This window comes from Rana temporaria, chromosome 10 (assembly GCF_905171775.1).
Source record: "Rana temporaria chromosome 10, aRanTem1.1, whole genome shotgun sequence".
In the NCBI taxonomy this organism is placed as follows: Eukaryota; Metazoa; Chordata; class Amphibia; order Anura; family Ranidae; genus Rana; species Rana temporaria.
Genome location: NC_053498.1, coordinates 58,758,554 through 58,777,507, shown reverse-complemented (window position 1 = coordinate 58,777,507; position 18,954 = coordinate 58,758,554). Strand labels below are relative to the sequence as shown.

General features: G+C 42.0%; 1 protein-coding gene across 4 annotated transcripts in view; it reads right to left on the bottom strand.

The window, feature by feature from the left end:
• SIK3 (SIK family kinase 3) overlaps positions 1-18,954 on the bottom strand; it is a 281,667-nt gene that overhangs the window by 187,623 nt on the left and 75,090 nt on the right. For 3 of the 4 annotated variants that reach the window (XM_040327664.1, XM_040327667.1, XM_040327665.1), the window contains exon 2: positions 472-588. In XM_040327664.1, coding sequence (XP_040183598.1) covers positions 472-588 — 117 coding nt within the window. Of the gene's footprint in view, positions 1-471; positions 589-9,617; positions 9,799-18,954 lie in introns of those variants that run through there. The other variant, XM_040327668.1, reaches the window with a different exon arrangement.

Below are 18,954 nucleotides of genomic sequence, written 5' to 3'. Positions count from 1 at the left end.
TCACTGGCAGGGAAAGGATTAAAAACTAGGGGGCGATCAAGGGGTTAAGTGTGTTCCCTCAGCGTGTTCTAACTGTAGGGGGGATGGGCTACCACTGACATGACAGAGATTGATGTTCCGATGACAGGGAACAGAAGATCTATCATGTTACTATGCAGAACAGGGAAATGGCTCGTTTACATAGGCAGTTCCCCGTTCTGCCTCTCCTCGCGGTGATCGAGGTCCGCCGGTGGAAATCGTGTCCGCGATGCCCGAGGGCAAACTCCAGCGGCGTGCCCGCTGTCCTGATTTTGCGGACTACCTCAGTTTGCACAGATGTGCCATTCTGCTAACGTATATCGGCGTGAGCCGGTCGGCAAGCGGTTAAAGCACATTTATCTGTAAAGCATTATCCAGAATTACAAGTCAACACATGTGTAATATCCCCCTAAATTATTTTCAAAAGAAATATTGCCTCTGGAAAATACATACCTGATACAGCCGAATAATGTGGGGGTGGCAAAGCATTTTCATAATCTGCACCTCACGGAATATTTTTTTCAGATTTTCCCCATCTAGCTTGGTCTTGTCAATTATTTTTATAGCAACCTGCAATAACAAAAAAAAATAATGTTCAATGGACAGAGCAACAAGTGGCCTTAAACTATAATTTCACATAATTCGAGAAACATTTATAAATGGCGCAGCCCTTCGCCACACCAATGAGATAAGACACTAGCTAGGGGAAATGGTGAGCTTGACACTAGTGCTTAGGAGATAAACAGGATAGTAGACCAGGAACAAAGAAGTGAAAAAAAGGTTACATCTGTGCCCCAAACCACATAAATGTATTCATCTCCGAGTGTGTCATATTAGGAATCATTGGGGAAAATACAATAAAGATGCTGCGTCACTTTTCTGCATAAATCCCTTTTGTCAATATATTGTGCCAAACACTTCTGACAGCCCCTCATGCTCCAAATTCAGGTAGTACTAAAATGTGCCACTTTTACTTGTGGCGCAATGAATTTGCCATACACAAAATACAAATGCCAACAGTTCGTATCTTACAAAAGTGGAGCTAATGGAGACCAACTCCCTTTTATCATACAGAAAGCGAAACACAATAAAGTGTCTCGCATGCGTTCTAAAAGTGGAACAGCATGTGCCAAATTCAAGTACAAGCTCTAGACATGTACAGGAATCATGATGCATGCTGCCAGACTTCTACAACATATGAGAGACACCTACGCAAAATATGTCTGTGCCAGTCTTTATTAATTCCACAGATTGATTGCTTATCTTTTTTCTTGGTTACTCCCAAAAAAATATAATAAAAAAAATATAATAAAAAAAATAAAAAAACACTTGTAGTAAGATAAATAAGACATTACATATACATTTTTTTGTATTTCTATTTCCACCCAGCTGGAGGAGCTCTTGACTCATTTGCACATGTTTACTTGTCTTCATCTTGAGTAATGCAAGTTTGTATAAAAAGCTTAAAATGTGTGTGTATGTATATGTGTGTGTATGTGTATGTGTATGTGTATGTGTATGTGTGTGTGTGTATATATATAATTTTTTTTTTTTTTATTATTATCATTATGTATGTATGTATGTATGTATGTATGTATGTATGTATGTATGTATGTATGTATGTATGTATGTATGTATGTATGTATGTATGTATGTATGTATATATATATATATATATATATATATATATATATATATATATATATATATATATATATATATATATATATATATATATATATATATATATATATATATTTTTTTTTATATATTCTTATTTTTCTCCTTGATAATATTTATACACACATACAGTATACAATAAAGCCTTTAGGTGGTATTTCAAGATCTCTAAGCAAACATGCTCTATGGCATTTACATGTGGGTGATTAGAATAAAGAATGTAAACACTGTGTAGGCAACTATCTTAACCATGATATAATAAACAAACCCCTTACCATCTGCCACGTTCTAAGTGTAGGAATAAAATCTGCTAGCAATTCAAGTATTTGCCCCCAGCTCATTTTCCACATCACCTTAAGCGTGCTTTCAGATCATAGCGATTTATGCTCATGTGCATACGAACATTGTCGCAACACACATATGGCATCCCATGCATTGCGATGGACTGCTCCAAGTGCAACACAGCAAAGTAGCTTGTGCATCTTTGAAGCTTGTTGTGGTTTTTCACACAAAAATAAAATAAAAACTCGCATTTGTTTTGCAGAGTTTGGGGTGCCAATAACAATGAATGGAACATCAACTACAACATGAATTTTGTCGTGAGATTTTTTGCAAGTTCACAAAACACTATAGTCTAAATGCAGCATTCCACAATGCTGGATGCTTTCAGATGTGATATACTAAACACTTGGGCATTATGGAGAACACTGCTAACTCCAAGGACGGGGGGTGCACATCAGGCAAAAATGAGATGTGTTTTCATAGTGCGATCTAGGGTTTTTGAATCAGTTATATATTTTTTTTATATAAAAATTTGATACATGCAGTGCATAAATATCACAAACATAGGAGGTGCTATGCAGGAAACAGGCAAACTATCATCCTGCTGTCTGCTATGGAAGGAAAGGGGATGTTTAGAGGCCGTTCCTGTCCAGGAATTGCCAGACAGAAAATCTGATCACAGACAGATCCCTTGCCAAGAATGTTGGGCGGTCACATATCTCACTCACCTTTGCAAATATTCAAGCAAACATTTGCCCCACATAAAGCACCCAACTAACATACAAAACAATGGTACAATTAATAAATACCAAATAGTTTTTGATGAATTACTTGTTTGGGTGATTCAGGTAGGTTTTGTACAATTTTAAACATTTGCAGATTAGAAAAGGATTTATTTTACTATCAATAATCATCTTTAACCACTTAAGCCCCGGACCAATATGCTGCCAAAGACCCAAGGTGTTTTTACAGTTCGGGACTGCGTCGCGCTTTAACAGACAATTGCGCGGTCGTGCGACGTGGCTCCCAAACAAAATTGGCGTCCGTTTTTCCACACAAATAGAGCTTTCTTTTGGTGGTATTTGATCACCTCTGCGGTTTTTAGTTTTTGCGCTATAAACAAAAATAGAGCGACAATTTTGAAAAAAATTCAATATTTTTTACTTTTTGCTATAATAAATATCCCCCAAAAACATATATAATTGTATTTCCTCAGTTTAGGCCGATACGTACTCTTCTACCTATTTTTGTTTAAAAAAAAAATCGCAATAATCGTTTATCAGTTGGTTTGCGCAAAATTTATAGCGTTTACAAAATAGGGGATAGTTTTATTGCATTTTTATTTTTTTTATTTTTTTTACTACTAATGGCGGCGATCAGCGATTTTTTTCGTGACTGCGACATTATGGCGGACACTTCGGACAATTTTGACACATTTTTGGGACCATTGTCATTTTCACAGCAAAAAATGCATTTAAATTGCATTCTTTATTGTGAAAATGACAGTTGCCGTTTGGGAGTTAACCACAGGGGGCGCTGAAGGAGTTGGGGTTCACTTTGTGAGTGTTTACAACTGTAGGGGGGTGTGGCTGTAGGTGTGACGTCATCGATCGTGTCTCCCCTATAAAGGGGATGACGCGATCGATACGCCGCCACAGTGAAGCAGGGGAAGCTGTGTTTACACACGGCTCTCCCCGTTCTTCAGCTCCGGGGACCGATTGCCGCACTCGAGCGGCGATCGGGTCCGCGGGACCCGCGGTCCCGGAGCTTCAGACCGGGTCGCGGGCGCGTGCCCGCGACCCACGGCTGGGTACAAGTACAGGACGTATATATACGTGCTTGTGCCCAGCCGTGCCATTCTGCCGACGTATATGTGCAGGAGGCGGTCCGGAAGTGGTTAACCAATAAGTTATATAGTGTCACCACCAGGAGTAGGACAATAGGCACAAAAAAAATTAAAAAGCACACAGTCTAAGGGTAGCCCCTGATGATAAATAAACTCCTTTATTGCTCAGTTAGGCAGCTTAGGTAATCACAAAGCAGTATACAGTATAAGAGCATGTGATGTGCCCTACCATAAATAAAAAAAAAAATCCTATTTTCTCTCTTTCATTCATTGAAGAGCATAGCTCAGATCTTGATCCCCGACCATTGATACATCCCAAAGCAGTGTCTACTGAGGGATGGGAAACAAAACTCCCCCTACAGGCACTGTACAAAATCACCCAACAGAAGTAAAATCTGCAAGGAAATTCGGGACATTCGCCACAGAAGACCTGTAAAAGAGAAACTTCAAGGAGCCAGCGTAAATGTGATAAAATTGGCCCTAAAGGCCTGAAAACCCCCACCAGCACACTCGGACAGAGACACAAAGTACCAACTGAAGCAGTGAAAGAAAAAAACCAAGGCACTGGAACCAGACAGAGATGCTTTGGCATGTATATCCCAAAACCAACATTTTAGCTGGAAAATTAGGGGGTCGTCTTATACGCCCAGTCGCCTTATATGCTGGCAAATACGGTAAGTCTTTGATTGACCCCTGCAAACATTTACCAGCACAGAAGGTCTACAAACCAAAATGAATAAAAGGCACCTGTAAGAACAGAGATATGGCTCCCACTATTGCTAACCTTTCTCTGAAGAGCCAATGTGCAGGAAAGTAGAAAGCCTCACCCTCCAGCTGCAGCTAACTCTCCCGGCTGTTGGTACTGTATAGACGTGCTACAAGAAGGAAGTTGTGTTCTTCATCAAAATCTTTCAGTTCCTTGAGTGATTAACTGAATTTGAAAAACCCTGATCCTCAGTAGTTGACCAGTCAATTGGTTTAACAATAAACCAAGACAAATCAGGATGACAGAATAGGGACAACAGGGACTGAAGAGAAGCAGAGCAAAAGAAATGTCTCGAAGAAGGCCACCCAGAAGCCTAGGACATTTATGTTGATCATAAATTCGGCCAGCTCCAAACCATAATCCCGATGTGGGGAGTGAGGAACTGGAAAAACACAAAAGCAAAGTAACACCAGACTTGAACTGTGGCTAAGATGGTCACCAGTCACTTCAAAAGATGGTCCAGTACAAAGTCCAATAAATTCAGCATCCAATCCTTGCAAAGCATAAACTGCCAGTAGCACAATGGTGGACAGGAGGAGACCAGGCACCCCACATAGGCCAAAACCAGCCACAAGAATAGAACAGGATGCAAGAGATCTGCAAGAGCCACATAGGTACAGAACAGCAGGCAGGTAGGGCCAAACCAGACCCTAATTAGTAGCCTGTGGGCCATGTACCAAAAACCAGACATCCAAATGCTTCCTGCCTTGGCAGACACCGGCCTAACAGACGTCTACCCCATAGTGTAAGTGCCCCTCCAGTAGCAGAGAACTAGACCACAGCTCAGAGGTGAGAGGCCCAGAAATATGCCACCCGGGCCCCCGAATGACTGCTGTAGAATAGGCAAGGAACCACAAAAGATCACTTGTAGCCAAAAGGGCAGAAGGTGGTCCCCCAGCTGACATGCAGGGAGTACTACCAAAAACACCTCAACTGAGGAGAACACAGCCTCTGGACTATCAGGGGAAAAAAACAGAATTCGTATGGAGAAGTCCACCAACCTGGCATTGCAATAGGCAGGGATGCAAGCAAGAGCTCCCAGCTCTCCGACAGACCAAATCGTGTAAATTAAAGGGGTTGTAAGGTTTGTCTTTTATTTTCGAAATCGGTTCCTTTAAAGCTAGTGTATTGTTGGTTCATTTACCTTTTCCTTTCCCTTCTAAACTTTTTTTTTCTTTGTCTGAATTTCTCACTTTCTGTTCCTCCTCAGTAAGCTTTCCACCATCATCCGAGCGGTGGAAAGTCATTTAGAACAGCTTACTGAACACCTTACTGAGGAGGAACAGGAAGTGAGAAATTCAGACAAAGAAAACTAGTAGCGAGCGGCCATTCTTCACCCCTCTTCCTTCCGGGGCCACTTTAACATTTAATGGCAACGCAAGTGCTATGTGCATTCTAGCAAACAGTAGTTTTATTTTTAAATGGCAGAAGAAAATGGACAAAAGACCTAAAACTCTTCTACCAAAAAAACTCTTTCCCCGCTCACTACAAATGTTTCCTAGTTGTACACGGCCATCGCCACACACACCTCAGCGTACAATCTTTTAAACGCGGGGACAGAGTAATTCCCGCACAAGAGTTGTTACATCATCTGTGGCCAGCCAATAAAGAAGAGGGAAGACTCTGGACGAAGAAACGGCTGGGAGAAAATGGTAGCAGCAATGAAGAAGTGACAAGGAACAAATCAGACATCACACTGCTGAAGAAGCGTACATTGGGAGGCAAGCCTTCCATAAAGTGCAGATATTCCGTGCATACTAGCACATTATGCCAAGAGCTCCTAAAGACCCAAAGTAGAACATTTTTGCTTTAACAGACAGTGGCATTCTGGAACCATGTGATTTCGTCCAATGAAACAAAAACTCTTCAGTTACATGTGCCACAGATACACTGAAAGACTAAAAATAGGCATACAAACTGGGGGTGGACCGAGAACACCGTGGGACTGTGTGGCAGCCAAAGGCACATGACATTGTGTGCTGGTAGAGGGAAGAATGAATTCTACCCCAAGTATCAAACTCCATTAATGTGACTAACGACAAGCTAAAAAACAGGATGACTTTTCCAACACGATCATCCAAAAACACGTCAAAAACAACCATGGAACATTTTTAAAGAGATGAAAGATAACATTTTTGGAATGACTTTTGCCGTCTCGACTTGAATATTAATGAAAATCTGTGAGTAGATCTTAAACACGCACTGCATACAAGACAACCAAAGTATATTTCTGACCCAGAACCACTTGCCAAGGAGGAGAAGAAAATATTCTAAAAGCAAGAATAGCAAAAACTGCTAGTTAACCTCAAGAAACATTTGGAGGCTGTGATTATGTTGCCAAAGGACTGACTGTCGGGGTGCTCAAACATTAGCGCATTTCAGTTTTTCCCCCTTTAGCAAACAGGTACTGTTCTGAAAATCCGCAGAAATATTTTATGTTTAACTACACAGCCTGATTTTTATTTTATAAAAAATCTTCTTTAAAAATTCAACACAATTGTACCAGGGATACCTTTTGTTTTGCATATAAAATATAATCAAGTCCAATATATGAAAATTCAGGACCGCTCAATATAACAGCACAAAAATACAGTGTATGTTGGTCATATAACAATACAAAATCAGAAAAGAAAATGACAATATTCTGAAAAAAATAAAAAAAATTTAAGGTGCCCATTAGAGCTGCACAATTAATCGTTATCACAATTCAACCCCCCTCACGATCTTAATACAGCATTTCCCTGATTCTATGTAACAAGTGCAGAGTCTGTTTGGGGGTTTCTAAGGGAAGGAGATGGATGGGCAATGAAAAACAGGCAGGAAAGCTCCATTAGCATTGCTGGTTGTCTTGTCATACCAACGGCCCCCACAAGAGGGCGCCAGATTCCAGAAAGAAGCATAGGAATGCAGAAGGCCGCAAAGCGACAGCCACAATTACCAGCCGGCATGGCCCGACGCGATTGTGGGGGAGGGGGTGCGCATTGAGACAGGGTACCCCAGCTGTGCCGCCCCAGGTCACCAATTCTAGTCGCAATTGCGACCTGGCGCCCGGGGTTTGTCGAGCCCTGCACTAGCCAACCAGCTTGCGCAGATATACGGCGGCAGGTTGGCTCTTTTGCGCGAACCAACGTAAGAGTACGTCCCACAAACTTGATGTCTGCCTGGCGACCAGCGATCGTGGTGAGGACAGACAGAACGCGGAAATGCCTACGTAAACAAGGTGGTTCCCTGTTCTGCCAGGTGACATGACAGATCTACTGTTCCCAGTGATCAGGAACAGTGAGCTCTGGCATGTTCCCGTAAGCCCATCCCCTCTATAGTTAGAACACCCAGAGAACACACTTGATCCCTTGATCGCCCCCAAGTGTTAACCCCTTCCCTGCCAGTGTCATTTACATTGATTTGTGCATTTTTATAGCACTGATCAATGTAATAATGCCACTGGTCCCCAAAGAGTGTCATTTGGGGTCAGATTTGTCCGTCGCAGTGCCGCTAAAAATCACAGAACGCTGCCATTACCAGTAAAAATGATTGGCCTATACTGATGAATAAACTCTTTTTTTTTGTTGTTGTTTTTTTGGATATGTATTATAGCAGAAAAAATATATAAATTGTTGCCCTTTTTTGTTGATAATGCAAAAATTAAAAGCCGCAGGAGGAGAGCAAATACCACCAAATGAAATCTCTATTTGTGGGTAATAAATAGTAAATTTTGTTTGGGTACAGTGTGGTACGCAATTGTCAGTTAAAGTGATGCAGTGCCGTATCGCAAAAAATAGCCTGGTTATTATGGAGGCAAATTCTTCCGGGGATGAAGTGTTTAAAGACTAAGCCTTTTTCTGACACTTGTTGCTTACAAGTTAAAAATCAGTATTTCTTTGCTGGAAAATTACTTAGAGTCGCAAAACATATTTTTTCAGCAGAGACACTAGAGAATAAAATGGAGATCGTTGCAATATTTTATGTCACTCTGTATTTGTGCAGCGGTCTTTTAAATGCAATTTTTTTAGGAAGAAATATACTTAACCACTTCCCGACCGCCGCATGTAGATATACGTCGGCAGAATGGCACGGACAGGCACATCAAAGTACCTGTACGTGCCTGCCTAGACGTGGGTCGGGGGTCTGATCGGGACCCCCGCCCCCCCCCCCTGCTACACGCGGCGGTCGGGTTCCCTCGGGGAGAGATCCGGGACGACGGCGCGGCTATTTGTTTATAGCCGCTCCCCGCAGCTGAAGAACGGGGAGAGTCGTATGTAAACACGGCTTCCCCGTGCTTCACTATGGCGCTGCATCGATCGAGTGATCCCCTTTATAGGGGAGACTCGATCGATGACGTCATTCCTACAGCCACACCCCCCTACAGTTGTAAACACACACTAAGTGTACACGAAATCCTACAGCGCCACCTGTGGTTAACTCCCAAACTGCAACTGTCATTTTCACAATAAACAATGCAATTTAAATGCATTTTTTGCTGTGAAAATGACAATGGTCCCAAAAATGTGTCAAAATTGTCCGAAGTGTCCGCCATAATGTCGCAGTCACAAAAAAAAAATCGCTGATCGCCGCCATTTGTGGGGAAAAAAGGACGCCAATTTTGTTTGGGAGCCACGTCGCACGACCGCGCAATTGTCTGTTAAAGCGGCGCAGTCCCGAACTGTAAAAACACCTTGGGTCTTTAGGCAGCATATTGGTCCGGGTTTAAGTGGTTAAATGACTAAAAAAAAAAAAAGTTAGCCTAATTTTTTGTATATATGTGAAAGATGTTACGCCACGAAAATCGCGATCTTTAGTCTAAGCAAAATAATTGTGATCCTCATTTTATCCAGAATCGTGCAGCTCTAGTGCCTATATGCCCTAATGGCCATCTTGCCATGTTTAAATATTATTGTATTTGGCCATTTTTCGCAAGTCAAATGTCTGCTAAATCAGAAAGAAAAGTTGAATAAAAAAAATGTGTCGATTAAATAGAAGTACATTCTGCAACATCCCTGCACCTCTCCAGTGTAAGATCTAACTTACCCTTGATCTTTGTGGACTTAAAGCCACGTCTGTTTATTTTACATGCCTGAACCAGGAGACATAGTTCAAGACATGCATCCCCATCTACACGTGTCCTGGGAAGGTAAACAAGCATCAAAGCTTTCAATCAGCATCAACATCCCTACTGCTCTCTAGAAGTAAAGAAATATACAAGATAAAACATACACTCATTAAATACTGATGAAGGCCATAGAATGTATCTGTCAATTTCTAAGTACACTGGCACCATGTTCCCTATTCTGTTTAAAGTAAAACTGTGGGCATTTTATTTTATTTTTCATTTTGGATAGCGCAAGGGAGGGTTTATAACCTGTCAGATTACATTTTTTGCCATCTGCGTCCCATTTCGGAGATTTCTCTTCACTTTCAATCCCATAGAAAAACAGAAAATGAGAGGAAATTTCTGCAAATTAAGGGAATTCCTTGGGGACCCCAAGGTCACAATCGGAGGATTTCCCCTTTATTACTTTTCTAGGGACAACACAAAATGTGTGATTTTCTTTTACTTTCAATAACAATGGAAAACAGGACAAATCGAGAGGATGAGAACCGTTCTAATCCCTCCTCACGCTGGAAAAATAGGATTTTATGCTCACTGTAAAATCTCTTTCTCCGAGTTCATGGATGGACACAGCTAGTATCGGTACCAATACCAAGCATTTGCCCAAGTACTTGTACTCGGGCAAATTCTCCCGATGCTTCACCCGATACTTGTACTGTCGGCGGTGATCAGTGCGTGGGGAAGTTACAAGCACCGATCACCGCTGTATAGATATAAAATTAATTTCTCTGCTTCTCTCTACACCGCTCCCCCCCGCGCGGCTTTCAGCCGTTTTAAAATCAGCGGTGATCAGTGCTTGTAACTCCCCCATACACGATCACCGCTGACTGTCCCATGTCCTCCTCCAGCCCCCCTCCATTTTGCTGCAGTCTGTCTCCCTCCCTTCATGTATCCCGCCGTGTATGCTGCCGTGTATCCTGTGTATGCCGCCGTGTATCCCGCCATGTTTCTCTCCCCTTCCGTGCTCCTCCTCCACCCCCTGGAAATGTCAGGATGGAGAGCAGGGTAGGAGCCGGTAAATCCTTACTGCTCCGAATGGACAGAGTCATTGATCACTGACTCTGTCCATTTACATAACTGAAACATTGTAACCTGTGTTTACAAAGGTTTCAGTTTATGAATGAAGAGAAGCGGCTGTCTTCTCTCCTTTCATTTTCAGCGCAGCTGACGCTGCTGAGAAAGGGACAGGGGAACGTGTGTCCCTAGTCCCTTTCTCTGTCTCAGAGGGGAAATGTCAGAGATCTGTTAAGACCCCTGATATCTCACCAAAGCCCCCCCAACAGGGCTGAAAAAAATAAATAAAAAAAATAAAGAATAAAAAAACAAAAGAATAAAACAAATTATTGTAGAAAAAAAAAATTTAAGGAAAAACACACCGACACCCCCCTTAAAAAAAGAAAGCACTATAAATAAAAAAAAATGTAAAAAATGAAAAACCAATTGTTAAAGATAAAAAATAAAAATACTGACACATGTGCCACTGTCACGAGATAAAAATAATATCGGTATTCGGTATCGGCGAGTACTTGAAAAAAAAGTATCGGTACTTGTACTCGGTCCTAAAAAAGTGGTATCGGGACAACCCTAGTTTTTACCCACTTGCCACCCACCAAATGACAGCTGGGCGGTGCGGCTATTGTTCTGGGCGGGCATCATATGACATCTTCGCCTTCCTGGGCCACTAGGGGGCGCACGCAATTGCCCAGTAACGAAGCAGGACCGTAAACACACATATCCAATCCATGTCCTGTCAGAGAAGAGGAGACTGATGGCATGTCCCTTGTACAGAGACAGAGGAACACCATCGGTCTCCTCCCCTTGCGAGTCCCCTCCCTCTACAGTTAGAATCACTCCCTGGGATACACATTTAACCCCTTGATCACCCCGTTAACCCCTTCCCTGCCCGATACATTTATACAGTGTAATCAATGCATTTTTATAGCGCTAATCGCTGTATAAATGAGAATGATCTAAAAAAATGTGTCAAAAGTGTGCGATATGTCCGCCGCACAATATTTGTTACTTTTTGCTATAATAAATATGCAATTTTGTTTGTTTTTTAAACCAATTTTTTCCTCAGTTTAGGCCGATATGTATTTACATATTTTTGGTAAAAAAAAAAAAACAAAAAAAAAAACGCAATAATCGTATATTGATTGGTTTGCGCAAAAGTTATAGTGTCTACAAAATAGGGGATAGATTTATAGCATTTTTATTTATTTTTTTACTAGTAATGGCAGCCATCATTATTATTATTGTCCCTCTTCTTTTGTTTATAGCGCAAGGAATAAAAACAGCAGAGGTGATCAAATACCACCAAAAGAAAGCTCTATTTGTGGTACAGCGTTGCATGACCGCGCAATTGTCATTCAAAGTATGACTGGAATGCTGTAAAAATCATCAAAAACGCACTGGAATGCACCAAAAACGCACTTGGAACACACATGTCCTTATTTAAGGTTAAAAAAAAAAAAAAAAAGAAGGAGGGGGGAAAAAAATGCACTGACTGCTTCAAAACCGCATCAAAGAAGCACCTGAAAACACATCCGGGCTGCGTTTCTATGGTGGAACGAGCCCTTAGGCTCCATTCACACTAATGCGTTTTTTGATGCATTTTGCAGAAATGCAGGGAAATGTTTTAACATGGTTTTCTATGGAACATGTTCACATCAATGCTTTTTTGTGCCTCTGCGTTTTTGGAAAGGGTCAGGGACTTTTTTCCGAAAAAGCAGCGTTTTGCATGTAATAGAATCCAATGGACTCGCATCCAAGTACCGCGTTTTTACCGCGGTTTGCGTTCTTTTTTTAACCTGTTTATAGCTGGTTGTTAAAGGAAATGTGAAAAAATAAAAATTGCAGACTAAAAAATCAAGAAAAAACGCAAAACCGCAAATCGGTAAAAACCGTGGAAAAACGCAGCAAGCACCACAAAAAGCACTGCACAAACGTTCAAAAGCAACATGCAAAGGTGTGAATCGAGCCTTAATGTGACCAATAATCTGTGCAACACAATTGAGAAATTGAAATCTTTTAGGGGACGAGTAGGAGTAAAAAAAATGTGGTTGCCTAATGCTGGCCATACACTATACGATAATTCGTCCGACATTCGGTCGTTAAGAAAGATCTTTCGCTTTTCGGCCAGTTAATGGGCACAAAATCGATAATCGTTTTTTTTTTTTTGCTCAAAAACGTCCAAACGAAAGACTAGTTTGGAAATGTTCTGCCGAACGAACGATAAATCGGAAGGTTAATGTGTTTCCCGTCCGAACTTTCTGCACTAGGTATATGTTTAGGTAACCATTTTTCTTTTTATGTCCACTGAACGATTTATCGGTCATTACATGATGGCACTATCGTTTGCGCTGACTAACGAACTTTCGAAAAAACGAATTTCTCAATTGTGTTGCACAGATTATTGGTCACATTAAGGCTCGATTTACACCTATGCATGTTGCTTTTGAACGTTTGTGCAGTGCTTTTTGTGGTGCTTGCTGCATTTTTCCACGATTTTACCGATTTGCGGTTTTGCGTTTTTTCTTTATTTTTTAGTCTGCAATTTTAATTTTTTCACATTTTCTTTAACAACCAGCTATAAACAGGTTAAAAAAAGAACGCAAACCACGGGAAAACCGCGGTACTTGGATGCGAGTCCATTGGATTCTATTACATGCAAAGCGCTGAAGAACGAACTTTCGTTTTTCGAAAGTTCGTTCAGACGATTTTTCGTGGAGTGTATGGCCAGCCTAAGTGTGCACATCCTCTTACTACTGGGGATATAGCTGTGTTCAGAAAGAAGCAATCACATTCAAGCTCATGTTACATATGAGCCAGTACACACCTGCCATCATTTAAAGTGTCTCTTATTAACCCCAAATAAAGTTCAGCTGTTCTAGTAGGTCTTTCCTGACATTTTTTCTTAGTCATATCCTACAGCAAAAACCATCGTCCGCAGAGGGAGGGATCTCATTGTTAAAAGGTATCAGTCAGGAGAAGGGTACAAAAGAATTTCCAAGGCATTACATATACCCTGGAACACAGTGAAGACAGTCATCAAGTAGAGAAAATATGGCACAACAGTGACATTACCAAGAACTGGACGTCCCGCCAACATTAATAAGACGAGAAGAAGGCTGAAAACAGGCCTACAGCAACATTAAAGGAGCTGGAGGAATATCTGGCAAGTACTGGCTGTGTGGTACATGTGACAACAAAGAGTGGCAATTCCAAGAAAAACATCCAAGCACCACAACATTTTGCAAAAACACATCTGAAGTCCCCTAAAAGCATGTGGGAAAATGTGTTCTGGTCTGATGAAACCAAGGTTGAACTTTTTGGCCATAATTCCAAAAGATATGTTTGGCGCAGTGTTAATTTCGGGGTGGGGGTTGAACCTTTCTGAGTTGAAGTGGTTAAAGTGCGTAATTAAAACAAATGTTTAGTTTAAAAAAAAAATATACATTAGCATGTTGCTGAGGGGGGCAATGAGGAAACGGGGATGCAAAACATACGCAGATTTAACTCCAGCTTGCTTCATGGAATTGTAACACCTCATTAGTATTGTGGCACTCAGCACTGTGACAAAATGGTAGGTGGTCACATTTCCTGATCTCACTTAAGTGTCGGCTTCTTCCTCAGCTGACTTCAGCTAGTTATTTTAAATACAGGTGACAAAAAAAATTAAAAATTGCAAATACATATTAAGAAATACAAATGTAAAAGCTGAACCAGGCCAATTTTTTCTCCTGTTCGTGATATAGTGGGGAAGAGTTCTAAACATGCAAGCACAGGTCACAAGCACCTCCGTTCCTGCCTGCCCACGTTTGTCGGTTGTTATTCCTGTGCCTCTGAACTGCATATATTTCACCATAGCAAACTACAATATGGCAAAGTACAGGCAAAGGAAAGATGGATAGATTTTCTAGAATGGGGTGACTGATGCATGGTGCTACCACATTACAAATAGAGGCTCCTGGTGTCCAGTCTACAAGTCTCTGTGGCAGTTCTGTAAGGGGAAGGGGATACTTGTCACGTCCCATCATGCCTCTGGGTGTCATGCTTGTGGCTGTCACAGTCTTGCTATGCCTCATGAGACTTGTAGTTCTGCAACAGCTGGAGGTCCCCTAATTGCATATCCCTGGTCTAAAGTTTATCTCCACATACTCCAAATGTTGAGGACATCTGCTCTGCTCCTAAACCATCTGAGATGTTACATCAGCCTCACAACCAACTGACCACATTCTTACACTTCATCTGATCATGTAATGGACACCTGTACTGACAATAAGTCTTGCTCAGCTCCAAATATTCTCTTCTCGTTAAAAGATTTTTCAAAGAGAAGCCAAAAACGCAGCTGCAACATCCAATAACAATGGTGGAGTAGAGGACAAATACATCAAACTCCTACTTATATTCAACAGGCAAAAAACAAAACATATATTGCTACATACTGCACCTTGGCATAAGACAAGAATGGTCTATGATTTGTAAGCTAGATTTACAGTATAAAAACAAAAATAGAGAAAGGGGATAAAAAATAAAAAAAAATATAAAAAAAGTGCTACTGGGTCTTCTTTCTGGTCATCACTGCACATATTGTCCATGTCCCTCTAAAGGAGGTGTATCTGTCATCCCATCTGCTCAGTGGGGATTAGTGGACAGATCCCCCCGCTGAGCAGGCGGATCCACTTGACAAAAGTCTGCAGACCGATCAGGTGCACCTGTCCATTTTTCAGGCGGACCCGATTGGAACACTCATTGTTCTCTATAGGGAGGTGGAAATAAATAGACCTGTGTCCATTTACACCCCCCTGCATCTCATCTTCCAGAAAAAGAAGGATGGAGATCCGTTCCCCATCTGTTTAGTGCAAGGATGTCCAAACTTTGGCCCTCCAGCTGTTGCGGAACTACCCTACCCATGAGACGTAAAATGCTGACATTTACAGACATGACCAAGCATGATAGGAATTGTAGTTCCTGAAAAACTGGAGAGCCATAGATTGGAGACCCCTTGTCTAACGGATCGGATGAGTCAGATGGAAAGGGACAGGCAGTCTGTTTCCATCTGACCGCCCTATAGAGAACAGTGGGATGTGTCCGTACCTCCTCTGCATCAGCGGAGTGGAAACTGACCCGTCACCCACCTGTTCAGGGGGGATCCGTGAACAAATCCCCCGCTGAGCAGGCAGATCCACTTGACGAAGTCCACCCTGTGTGAAATGTCTGTTACAGATCTAGCTGCCTCTGGCCTCAATCACAGGCCTGAAACATGCATATTAAGGAGTCAGGCTCCATTCACACCTAGGCGTTTTTACGCCTGTAGCGCGACGCGAACAAACGCCAGAGGGACGAAAAGTAATGAAAGGCAATGGGGATGGTTCACATCTGAACGCCTAAACGCCTGTAGCCTGTAGCCTGTAGCTCAAAAAAGTTCCGGACCCTTTTTTGTCGCTCCTAGCGCGCGATATGCGCGTATTTGAGCGTTTTTTTTTACATTGAAGTCAATGTAAAACGCCTGATACACGCGTATTGCGCGTAAACACGCGCTTGTACAAGCGTTTTGACGCCTGTGTTGCTGAAATCCCAGGAAGAGGAATAAAAAATTCCTAGGAGAGCAACAAGTGATGTCAGGGATGATCATTTTTCTTATTGGCTAATATGGAAAAAGACAAAGTACAAAAACGTCGAACGCCACTGTGCGAAAACGCGCGCATACGCGCGCAAACGCGCATATACGCGTGACAAAAACGTCGGTAAAAATCGCCTGTAAAAACGCCTGTACGCCCTACGCCTAGGTGTGAATGGAGCCTCAGAAGGTGCAACTGCAGACTGGCTGGGTGGCTGGCTGGCTGACTGGCTGGCTGGCTGACTGGCTGAGTAGTAAAACGATAGAAACTGGAGAGTCAGCATAACAGTCAGGCACCGAGCATGTGCAGAAAGTTGGCAATGGCAGCCTCCAGGTTACTCTTGTCAATACATCAGCTTAGGAAATCACATGCAGCTCAGGAGCCTGGTCCCATCACCCAAGAGCAAAGCAGCATGTGATTGTGGAGAACAAATTTCTAACAAAAGGTTTAAAAAAAAAAAAGAAGCATATGCAAAGACTAGGATGATTTGTCAGGTTCAGGCAATAAGCCCTCTGATTTATACTTGTATTGCAGGTTTTATAATGATCTAGCCTTAATTTTCATATTACTCACATCCACACCTAAGCTGTGAAACATGAGTTGGTCTGTAGAGAAGTGGTGAAACTTTGGCAGACAATACATCGCCATGTTCCAAGAATGGTGGTATTAACTATGTTGCCTGGAGGTGGAAGGAATCGGGTGAGTCATTGAAGTCGTTTGTAAAATTCTCTTACAAACCTGCTTTTTCTGTGGAAAGAAAAGGATGCCAACACACTCCGGAATCACCCCCTGGGTATCCAAGCTTTTGGACAAATGTGTCATCCGCAAGGAAGAAAGTGGGTCAGAAACAAACCGGGACTGAAATGTTAGGTACTCGTTAAAATACAGAATGAGTATCTTTACTGCTAGAAATGTATATTTATTATAAAAGTTATAAAAAAGACCACATTATTATCACAAGATGATGTCTGGAGTTAAAAGCAAACCTACAGCAGTAATGAAAATAAAATATCATGTACAGTGCAGTGTAGCCACCTTTATATGCTTCCAGTTTTTCACTAAAAAGAGCCCAAAAATCTCAATCAAGGACCCCCTTCCTGGTTCCCAACATTATCCTTCCGCTGCTACATACTGGGCTGAATTCATTTTGACATCAAATTTCGATCTAGTTTTTGTCATAGTCTTGACAAAAATGGCATTTTAGTTTTAGTAAAATTTTATTGTCTTTTAGTCGTTATTTTAGTTGACTAAAATCTCCACTCCCCTCTATTCGAGGAACGTTATCCCTCTCTGTGGAGCGATCACGGGTGGCCGGCAGACATTGTGGCCACGCGCATTAGCTCCCCCCACCACGTTGCACGCGTGCCCACTGATAAAAAGGGACCCCTGTATAGCTACGGTGATTCGTGGGAACGAGCCGACCTGCCCCTGTATAAAGACGGCAGTTGGTCGGCAAGTGGTTAAAGCGGGGGTTCTGCAGGTTTTCGTTTTTTTTTTTTTAATGCTTCTGCCGCTCTTACCTGCTTCAAATAAGCACCCGTGTCTCCCAGTTTTTCTGCCTGCAGCATTGCACTTGTCCCGAAAAGGAGAGGTTTTAAAATCTAAAGATGGACGTTTCCATCTTTACTGTGGGCACTGTGAAGCCCAGCAGCTTGTCCTTCCGGGATACGGTGAATGCCGACGTCCCAGCATTCACCGCTCTATCCCGCGCATGTGCACTGTTGCCATCACAACGGCCGGCGTAGGTCACGCCCCGTTGTGAAGACATACCTAAAATGGAGAATTCGTCGCCGCCCACGTCACATGACCCACTTGCCAAGTCACGTGACCCGCGATATATTGCAGGATTACAGCACAGCGCGCCTCCTGGGATTCTCCTCACTCACTCCCAGGAGACATAGCGCTGCTCCAGGGAAAATTAAAGACACGCCCACTCCCGCGGGGAAACATTGATTGACCGGAGAGAAAAGCTCCATTAACAAGGTAAGGACAACGATTTAAAAAAAAAACACGGATTAGGTATTATCAATGGGTGTTGTTTTAATTCAGCCAAACATGACATTTTGGGTGAACCTCTCCTTTAAATAATGCATTACAATTTAACTACACCTATTATATTTTAGATTAATAAAAATGAGTTTTAGGCGACTAAAATCTACTGGAGATTACTGTACTGTAACAGTAATCTTCACTGAGAGAACTCCCTCTCTACTCCGGTTATGGTGGCAACCCAAAATGTTCCCGCACTTTCTTTCCCAACAATGGTCACCAGGACAATCCCTAGTGGAGATGGAAGCAATAAAAACCTAACTTATCTCTTCTACAACGTAAAAGTTTTGGGTTTATATAAAAGTTATTCTAGTAACCGTATCTAAAAGTATTTCTAACGTGACGTTCACACATTTGCAGTACATGGGCACTAATCCTTAAGACTGTACTTCAAGAGAGATTCATGGTTTCCTAACACAGCCGTCTGATATACAGGCAATCGGCATCCTTGCAGAAAAATTGCCGAGATAAAAGCTCAGCCACACAGAGACTTTATTGTTTTTCATCTGAACAGAGTGATAGACCTGCACTGACACTGCGAACAATGAAGCACTGTCATGTATTACTAAGCTGGAAGCACAGC